Genomic DNA, 10,159 nt, shown 5'->3' with positions numbered 1-10,159 from the left:
GACTACTTCAGTCATTTGGCACTGAGCACATATTAGCTAGGGCCGTGCCCCAGGACAGACCAGCCACCCTCACAGCCTCACCTCAGGCAGCTTTCCCTGTCCCCATTAGAAGCTCTTACTGCTACCCTCACAGCATCTGCTGCAGGGAAATCCCCCACAAATATATCTGAGGTTTTTTGAATGAGCACATTTAAACCCTTGCAGCTAACGACCATAGCAAGGCTGGTGTTCTCACCCCAAAAATTAGGGAAAGGAGCAGGCGAATTCACTCACTTCGGTTCCCATGGGTGGGCTCCAGACCTGCAAGCCGTTCCTCCAGAGACCTGAATCCAACCCACCAGAACTGAACAAATACTATCTCTAAAATCCCAGTTTATGTTATTAAGGTCATGGATTCTGAGTACATATTCTGTGGTTCTCTTCTCATCTAACATAATTCCTGCCTTTCCCATTTGTGTATCTGGGTCCAGCACATTGTATTTGGGTATTACTAAAGCCCTGTACCATGCTGCTCAGACACACCTTACACAGCTATTACTATTGCACCGCTCCTCTATTCCACTATTCCACATTGCTACCTGAAACTGTAAAATCCTTTATAATGACTGATTCTGCATCCATTTACCCGTCTATATGGGAGGAGATTAACTTCAAAGAAAAATAAAAGATGGCACAGAAAGACAGAGCACTGTGCATAGATGATACACTGTTACACTTTCTGCCCATAAGGTAAAGAAAAAACCAGAAGAGAAACAGGAGAACCAAACTGTTGAGTCTTCAAAAAATCTAGTTGCTAAATGAATAAGGGGAAATTATTGCTTCTTTTTCTGTCCACTTTCCCATCCCTCCCTTCCTCTTTCCCTCCCTCTCCCACAAAAAAAAAAATAATCTAGAAATTAACTGCAGCAGAATCATTTTTGTTTTAAGCTATTAAATCATCATTTTTCCTCAAGAAACATTGATGATCTAACTGACAGTTTATTTTAAAAATAGATCAAGCGTTTGGTTGTGATGCAAGTGCTGTATTTTATCCCTAATGGAAATAATTAAACTTACTTATATGCATGAAGAAGCAAAGAGGAAATAAAACAGCCATCCATCTTATTCAAAGGACTACCCAGTGTCTTGACCAGAAAACATAAGATTTTACACAGCGGTGCTATAAAAGCTGAAATCCATTCACCGTTGTCCTTGATCATTAACAAACGGACTGGCTTTAGGATTTATGATAGTAGCAGGTACTGCAGTGACAGTCTGTATGGTTCTCTATCTTCACATTGTCCTTAAGGGTAATCTTAAAAAAAAGAAAACACACACATATAACAAATAATTAGATTTAGCTACACAGTAAAACCAGCATTCTCAAGTGAAAGTTGTCTGGAGCCCTTTTCTTAGCCACAAGGTACACAGACTCCTTGGGGTGTGTGTACTAGAACAGCCTCTGGATGCCAGCCTGTGAAGCTACATCATCAGTGACTTCTGGAGCTATAAAGAGAAGGTTTTCAATAGTGACATAGTCTGGTGTCCTTAATTTGGCATATCTTAAAGTCTCTAATTTTCAAAAGATGTCAAGTAACCAATCTATGAAAAATCAGGAAGTGTCCTCATAATATTTCACATGGGGATTAAAAAAACTGAGGCCACAAACACAACAAGTCATCTTCATTTTTAATGTCAATCAAATTCTAGTTGCTGCCTCAGGGCAAGTATGATATTGGTGGTCTAGAAAAAGGTTTATGCTCTACTCAGATGAAGAGCCAGGATGGGTTCAGCTGTAGGTAAGTCAGGTATCTGGGCTCTCATCACAGCCAGTGGAGCGCCAGCGCTCCATTCAGCTGCACACACAGAGCTGTCAATTGCCATTTGAGATGTCAGAGGGGATCTCGCCAACCCTCCAGGTGCCACTCTAGAAGGTCTTTTATGGGTCCTGTCTGCCAGCCATACACAGGTGTCTTCAGCACCCCAGGGTATCTCAAATGGCACCAGATCTGTGAGTGGCCAACTGAACTGAGCCTCCAGTTGACACACTTAATGAGCCTGACTCAGATCACCATAGGATAGACACCATAGCTTGTTTCAACTAGCCCACCGTTTATTACATCCAATTTAAAGTTTCTTTACCAGGAGCAGAATCGCTCCCAATATAATCAACTTTAGCAGAATCTCTCTTTAAAAGATCCTTGCAGATGAGTGTGTTAAATGCTCAAAGTAGTTGCACACGCTTACAGTTTCCTCTTGGTTATATTATTAAAACACAATCTCAGTTAATCTAATGAGCACAGATGGTTTTGGTCCCTCATTCCCATATATGTAATTGATAGTATTGACCAGCCACCTTCCTGGAGAACTCCTGCCTATGCAGGAAAGAAGCAAGGAAAATGACTTGTTAAAATCCAATGCACACTGCATTTAAGGGCAAGGTGCACATGTAGGAGAGTTGGAAACGAGGGGACAAGTCCACCACCAGAACTGCAGGTGTCATGAGACAAAGCAGTTTCATTGAAGTCAGTGGCATTGCACCAATTTCCACATCCCAACTTAATATCAGACTCAGTACTGGTTGACACTTTAATTTCCTCTTGAGAAAAAAGAAAGAACCCAACTGCAAAGGATATAAATGCCAAGGATGCTTCCCTCAAATAGTTTTCCAATGTCCTCCAGCAAAAACATATCTGTTTCTATTCACTGCTTCAGTCAAACACACTGCATCCTAAAAGAAGCTTAAACGGGTCTCATTCACACCCTCACCTTGGTAAAAGCCTTTGCTACGCAGCACGTTGCTTCTGATGTAATGTTCTTTGGAACAAGCATGGTCTTCTTGGACCTCATCGGAGTGGGATAGGCCCGGGAGAAACAGCACCCAGTGCACTGGTAAACGGGTGCTCCTGGCTTGGAAAAGAATCTGTTCTCCCCTAGCTTGCACTCTGGACAACCTGCCATAAAAATATAAGGAAAAGACTTTTACTCGGTCTCCAGCTGTATTTTCATTTCCAAGAAGAAAGGGAAAGTGCGGGCAGTAAGAGGAAGCACTGGCTACATTCTGCTGCTTGCTGTCTGCAGAACAGTCACAGACACCAAAGATCCCCTCTTCAAGGTCCTTCAGCTCTGCAACACACACCAGCTGTAAAACTAGACCGTGGCTTTCTAGGTAAGGCAAAAGCATTATTGTATCTTTTCTGCTTTTCTTTTCACTATTGTTGACAGTTGTGGAGGGCTTTTTGTATGTCCTACTGCACTAGCTGTCCCGAGAGAACTTCCTATTAGCTAGAGATAAATAGCGCCAGCATGACCTGTAGTGCTTCTCAGACGCTCCCTGTTTTCAGGCAAGACTCTGTTATCAAGTTTTTAAAATGCCCAGTGATCCCGAGATTTTTGTAGCTGCATTTTCCTATATTCAGTTTGAGGCCGAATAAAAAAAAAACCACAACCTTCAAACACACGCATCCCCCGCCCCCCCAAAAATAATAAAATCTTCCTAATACGCCCCTTTTATAGACTGCTACACCACCAACATCCCATATTCTGGGATCTACAGAGGGAAAATATTATGCATATTATGAGGAGAAGCCAGGCTTCTGCTGTTCCTGACATTATGTTGCCATTTAGATTTCAGGAGTACAAGAAACCAAAACGCTTCTATTTGATAATGTTTCAAGGATTAAGATCACCCACGTCAACATGAAGGCACAGTCATCTGGGAGACTCTTGACCTGAAGAAATGAAGTTTAGAGAAGAAATAGGAAGCATACTCATAGCAAAATTACCTTGATTTATTATACCTGCATATCTCAGTGTCAATAAACGCAACTGAATGATAAGATTTATGACCACATTTATAAAACATGTGAAAACTTAATTAATACTCTTTACGACTAATTGCCCTATTCCTGAATGCTGAGAGCAGCTTACCCTGCATGAGAAACTCTCCATCGGGGAAAGCATGAAGAAGATGCAGAAATACAGACAAAATGGTCAAAGTGACAGCTGCATACTTCCCGTAGCAATCCATGATCTGTCTGGAAACACAAACACACACATCTTTAAAGGACTGTTTTGAACTGGGTGTAGTACTGGTTGGTATCCAGGCTACACACCGATACAGCGCGTTCAGTGCAAGTAACAGAGACAATTTAGAACCAGGACTGGAAACTGAAAATGCAGTGTACTGATGTGCATTTTATGGGCTTAGAAAATTGCCTTCATCACAAGAACAAAAATCTGCCTTTCTTTCTGGCCTTAACAATTTTTTTCTGAATATTAACATAAGCCACAACACACGAATATCAAATGTCATAACTGTCTAATATTTATGGTAGACTGGATAAATCCAGCAAGCGCTTATGGAGAAGAAGAAAGAATCTGCAGAATCTGGGATATGGAGAGACTAATTTCAGAGAAAATAATTTCACATCAGGACATAATTTCCTGAAACAGCCTCAAGCTGTGCCAGGGGAGGTTTAGACTGGATATTAGGAAAAATTTCGTTCCACAAAAGGGTGGTCAAGCATTGGAACAGGCTGCCCAGGGAAGTGGTGGAGTCACCATCCCTGGAGGTATTAAGAAGACAGGCAGATGTCTGGGCACACAGTTTAGTGGCGGACTGGGCAGCGCCAGGTTAACAGTTGGACTCGATGAACTTAAAGGTCTTTTCCAATCTAAATGATTCTGTGATTCTATGATCTCTTTAGTGCAAAAGTCCCCATGAACGGATTTTCACAGTCCTGTCCCTTGGCGGGAGAAAGCTCCTCCGATCTATGTAATTAGAGAGGCACTGCACACCGTGCTCCAGAGCACCTGGGGAGACACAGTGCCAGACCGAGCTCAGGAGGGCTTGAAACAGCCCCAGGGCCACTTCCACCACCCAGGGTCAGGGGTCTTTTAGGCTCTTAGGCTTCATTTTACTGTGGCAGCACCTTGGCTTTTGGGCTCTGAGTAACAGAAAGCTGCTTTGATATAAATATATCCTGGTTGGCTCAAACTTTTACGATTTTTTTCCATAGATTAATGTTGTGCAAGAAGGCTACATGCAGCACTGCACATCTGTCCTTCTACAGCTAGCGCACAAGATGAAGTGGCCATAAATAGCATATCGCTTGTTCTCTGGGTAATTCAACAGAAATGTAGTTGTGTGGCTATATTTGATCCAGATCAAATCTATGCCACAGGGTAATGCATATCTCTGATACGAATAACTGGGGGAACCATAATATTAAAGATACAGAATATATAGTTTGTAACAGTATGAATATCATACAAAATTATCTGCTTGGTTTTTTTTTTTTTTTTTTTTTTAAATTAATCTACTTTTTTCATTATTATTCACAATGAGATTTCCTGGTCAGGGTGGGGGGAATGAAACCTCAGTTCTCTCTCTATCCAAACATCAGATCTACTAAGTAAGGGCTACATGAAGATGAGCACGATGCTTCAGAATAATTTTAAAGGTCCTGTGGTAGTTACCAAAAAGTATTTCGTACGATCCTGCTCAGACAAAAAAAATGGTCATAAAAACTTGTTGTTTATTTTGAGCCAGAGAACTGCTGTGTGCCTATGGGAGGACCTCCCTTACTGGAAGGTCAGGCAGGATCTAAGTTAGGCTAAAGATGCCACACATATTTTCAGATCTCCATGTCATAAACAACTGGTCAGCTAACGCTACTTTCAAAAATCATGGATTCAGCTGAGCTAAGAACACATAAAAAAAACACTGAGCCTCACTTCTGCTCTTGTCAGTATTAAAATGTAGTAATTTAGGTATGAAGTTTGTAACCTTCCTTCTCAAGCACTAAAGCCTCCTTATTGTACTGACAATTCTGTTGTGCCCAAGCAAAGACCATTTTGGCCCAATCTCTCACTCAGAAAGCAGAATTTCCCCCTTTAAAACTATTTTCTTCCAAAGCATAGAGCTGAGCCCGCCCTTTAGAGATGAACAGGAATTACTTATATCCCATGGTGAACTAATTGAGTCCGTGGACAAAAGAGGATATAGGATATATGCAAAGGAGTAGAAAGGATGTTGAAGTATTAAATTCCCAAAGCAGGGCAGCCTGTGCAGGTGACAGAGACAGCAGCGCTCCTTCGCCCAGCCTGGCTGGCTGGGGGACAGCCTTGCCTTGGGGGATTGAGTTTCAGGGTCTTCTTATTGCTGAGTCACAGAGCACATTTCAACAGGGGGACTTCCCCTGCCCTTGCAGATGATCGTGTGAGGGATTCTGGGCTAAGCACCGCTCACCTTCACCTTGAAGAGAGAGGAGCAGCAGTGCCTATTTCGCTGGCCCCAGTTGTTGGTGACTGGCTTCACCCCAGGCAGCATCCCAAGCCAGCAGCTTCCAATCACCAGACTATTTACCTGCCTTCTCAGAAACGAACACACAGGTCTCTCTCCACCTCTGCAGGCAATGCCCCAGGCCATGCCTGGAGCTAACCCACAACTTGTCTGGGCACAGCCGGAGCTGCAGTGCTGAGGGCATCTCCAGACTGCAACTGGATCTTCTGGACAGTGTTTCTGTGCCTGCATAGATCACCTGATCCCTTGACTTCAAAAGACTAAAACTGTCACACAAGAGCATGATGTGCTAATGACTGATCTGTGGGATAAGGCCCCAAGCTGACAACAGATATATACATTTTAGATACTAAAAAACTACAGTGCTTAGCAAGCAAGCAAGCAAAAAAAAAGGCATTCAGTCCTTAACTACTTAAGAGGCTCTCTTCCAAATACACCAGTCAATGCTGCTGCTCCATGATAAATATTATCCAGGGACAGATCAAATTATGGCCCCAAATATTTCTGAAAATGAGGAGACAATGAGAAGGACAACTCTGCCAGCAACAAAGAAATTGATCTTGAGATTTGGTGTAGACGTCATTTAAGCATGCTATACTGATCAGAGAAGGCACTGCCAACCCAAACCGGGAAAGATGGTAGAAAATCAAGTATAATTAAACAAAGATAGCTTTCACATAATGGAAATGCATTTCTTTGTAGATTTTGCACCTACCCAGCAGAATCCCTACAAGGACTGCCACAATGATGCAAATGTTCAAATAATGCCTGCGCACATCTGGAGGGAGAGGGAAACCTGAGGTGGTCCAACGAGTGAAGCCACTTGCCCGATATCATTATCTGGCACACCTGCATGTGTGCAAAAAATTGTATTGATGAGCAAGGGATGCTCCATCACTACACAAATTTCCAGAGATATATAGGGATGTGAGGCTGCTACGCACAGGTCAGGTCTTGGTTCATTGAGTAAACAGACCTATAGTACAGTCATCAAAGGCAGCAGTTCACATGGCAGCGGAGCACAGGCCCTAGAAGTTAGCTTTGAAACCCGGAAAAAAAATCAAAGACAGCTCCATCCTTGCAGCAATCAGAAGAAGATCATGCCCTGGCAGGTGAGGATGAAACCAAATGCAGGATGACAATCACATGGCCCTTGCCTGACTGGGGTTAGCAAAGTGGAAAGAAACAAAGTTTATGAGCAGGAGTGATGTGCAAAAGTGGAAACAAGCCTCTTTCTATTTAAGATGGCAAAAACTAGAGATAAGAGACCAATCCAAAGCCCAGCTAAACTGAATGGCTAAGAGGCCAATGAGGTTGCAATTAATGAATGGCAAGGGCTGGGTTCTGGGTACAAGTAACTTGGCTTCCTCCCTCCCACCTGCCCAGTGAGTCAGTTCATGCTGGCAGAAAACAGAGCACAAAGGAGTTGAAAGGAGCCAGTAATGAAGAAGAAAACCCGCGGGCAGCAGCTGTGGAAGCACTGGAAAGAAGCATTTGGAAGAGGTATCAAAAAGCCAGTTCAATGTATGTATGTACACATGCAGGCTGAGCGCAACCTGTAGTTACTCATTTCTGCTTGAGCTTTTACCAAAACCCCATTCAAGTACGAGAAATAGTCTTGTGATGTTAGTCAACAGGCAACAAAGGAAACGGGGGATGCCATTAACATGGTAGATCCATGGAAATGTTGAACATGGCTCTCAGGTTTTTGAGAAGCAGCTGCCAGCTCTCTGCACCCTGTTCCCTCAACAAGAGTACCTGTGTCCTCAGGAGAAAGGTGATCCCTCACACCACTTAGATCCACAGCCTCCTACGGTCCTGCCAAACATTTTGGGAACTGAAGTGAGCTCAGCTGCATCTATGGAGTTGTGCTGAATAAATTGTCTGGATCCCTCTCTCTAGTAAATAAGGCTTTTTTAAAGGTTATTTATATATACTCTCTCCAGCCTCATGGAGGGGGTGTGACTGCCGGCAGACTTGTCTACAGTGGGACACAATTCCACAGTTTAATGTCAAGCCCTGCTCTATCCAAGGGGACATGCCCCGGAGCGTGAGAAGCCGGCTGGAGGGGCTCATGCACCAGCAGGAGAAGACAGACAGCCTTTTCCAAATTACCTGTTTCCACGCCATCCTGAGCCTTCTGATAGTCTGGATGTGCCAATGGCTCCAGTGAGATGGCATCCACAGGAATAACCCTTGATTGATTATTCCGTGATTTCATGCTCTTTGCTGAAGGCACGGTGGCACTCTCCATCCCAATTTTTCCAAGAACACACAATGCTACGATTTGGTACAAGTGTTTCAGGCAATCCCAGAGGGAAGTTCTTTAACTTACATTACATTACAATAACCAAAAGGGGAATTGAAATTGCAGTTTTGCACTTCCTCTATTGAGTCGGACTGTCAGGCTCATACCAAAACCACCAAAGAGCTAGCTGTCACTAACACCCAGATGTGGTCTCCTTTACTCTTCCATTGCAACAGCCATTTTTCCTAATGGTATTACCTGGTTCTTTGACTGTGCCCATGCTGCTAACATGTTAACATGTTACAGTTAATGTCTACACTAACTACATTTCATCTCACCATCAAAGGAAGCTTTTACTTTGCCCTATTAAATATTATCTTTCTTAAGCGATTGGAACATTATATAATGCATGAATTTCAGCATCTCTTCGGAAAAATGGTAATTTTGAGTCTTCCCTAGCAGTTAAAAGTCTCACCTCATTATTTACAATATCTTGTCTTTTCCTGTAAATAAGTTGTCATGTTACCAGTTACCATCACAAAGACAGGGGATCATCTGTATTTGCAAACAGGTCTTCTGTTCAGGTACACACGGGACTCAGTGGATGCTTTTACATTCACCTGAGGCTCCACTGGATCAGAATCCCTCATCTAACCCTGTGGTCCATATCCTGGAACAGATATGCCCGCAAGCTCTGTTCAGCGGGCATCCTTTGTACTGATTGTGCTAAATAACCTGATGTTTTCAGCGTAAACTTGGGATGTCCTTCCATACTTTTTCATAGGGTGGTATTGTCATATCCAACAGAAGTTAAAACACTTTGCACATAGTGTTCATTTCTTTCTGGGATGCTTGGACACGAGATACCGCTGTGTGACAGCTACAATGAACAACTGCCAGTGCTCCACTTGCAGCCCAGTGTCATGCACACAGCAATCGGCTAGCAAACTGCTGAAGACCGAGAAACCTTCACTAACGTGTTTGGGGTTTTTTTTCCCTTCCCTTAACATGTTTAATCACGACTGGCAATTTAAAGACTGTAAAAGATGTATTCACACCACAGGTAGTGTAACATTCAACATTTAACAGCAACACTGTTGACCAAGGAGAAAAACACGTTACTGATTAAGAATTACTAGACCCTAGGAGAAATCACAAAATACAAACATTAGTACAATTCTAAAACCTTGTTTTCTCTTACTTACAAAGCTAGTTTAACCAAAAGCACTGATGTTTTAGTCTAAAAGCAATCCTTAAGTTAAGTTTCAAAATAAAAACTGACAGAATGGAAGGAGAAGAAAACTTTTGGAGAGAAGGGGAAGAGAATGTCAAAACACATGCAATTGTTTCTCTTTAACAGTAACAAAAATTTAAAAATATATTACCTCAGTTGTTCAACAAGAATAAATCAGACAGCTGAGAAACTGCAGGATGGTGTTTGAAGGTAAATTGTCCTTGACGCTTGGATGTACGTTCCTGAAACTGATGTATGAAAAAGTTGCATCTTTCTTTTATACCAGTAAAGCTAGATTACATTCCTCGCCCACATCTAAGCCATAGGATCAACTGTACATTTTACCTAATGACTGAACATTACTTTATGTAATTACCAGCCCACCATGCTG

At 42.5% G+C, this 10,159-nt stretch overlaps 1 protein-coding gene across 1 annotated transcript; it reads right to left on the bottom strand.

Moving 5' to 3' along the window:
* Window positions 1-896: 896 nt before the first annotated feature.
* Window positions 897-4,009, bottom strand: CGA (glycoprotein hormones, alpha polypeptide). Its single transcript, XM_005434057.2, has 3 exons — window positions 3,910-4,009; window positions 2,749-2,933; window positions 897-1,294 (listed from the first exon to the last, which is right to left on the bottom strand). Exons 1-3 carry the CDS (start codon window positions 4,007-4,009, stop codon window positions 1,217-1,219), a joined length of 363 nt encoding a protein of 120 aa, XP_005434114.1. The 3' UTR covers window positions 897-1,216.
* Between the last annotated feature and the right edge of the window lie 6,150 nt (window positions 4,010-10,159).

Source organism: Falco cherrug, chromosome 6 (genome assembly GCF_023634085.1).
Source record: "Falco cherrug isolate bFalChe1 chromosome 6, bFalChe1.pri, whole genome shotgun sequence".
NCBI classification, from domain to species: domain Eukaryota; kingdom Metazoa; phylum Chordata; class Aves; order Falconiformes; family Falconidae; genus Falco; species Falco cherrug.
This window is presented reverse-complemented; position numbering and strand designations above follow the sequence as displayed.

What these genes read in the sequence shown, in the direction of transcription:
- CGA (XM_005434057.2), bottom strand. Translation starts at nt 4,009, where the DNA reads ATGGATTGCTACGGGAAGTATGCAGCTGTCACTTTGACCATTTTGTCT. An exon ending in TGGAGAGTTTCTCATGCAGG is followed by an intron (nt 2,934 to 3,909) that starts GTAAGCTGCTCT and finishes TTTTTATGGCAG; the next exon opens with GTTGTCCAGAGTGCAAGCTA. An exon ending in TAGCAAAGGCTTTTACCAAG is followed by an intron (nt 1,295 to 2,748) that starts GTGAGGGTGTGA and finishes CTTTTTTTTAAG; the next exon opens with ATTACCCTTAAGGACAATGT.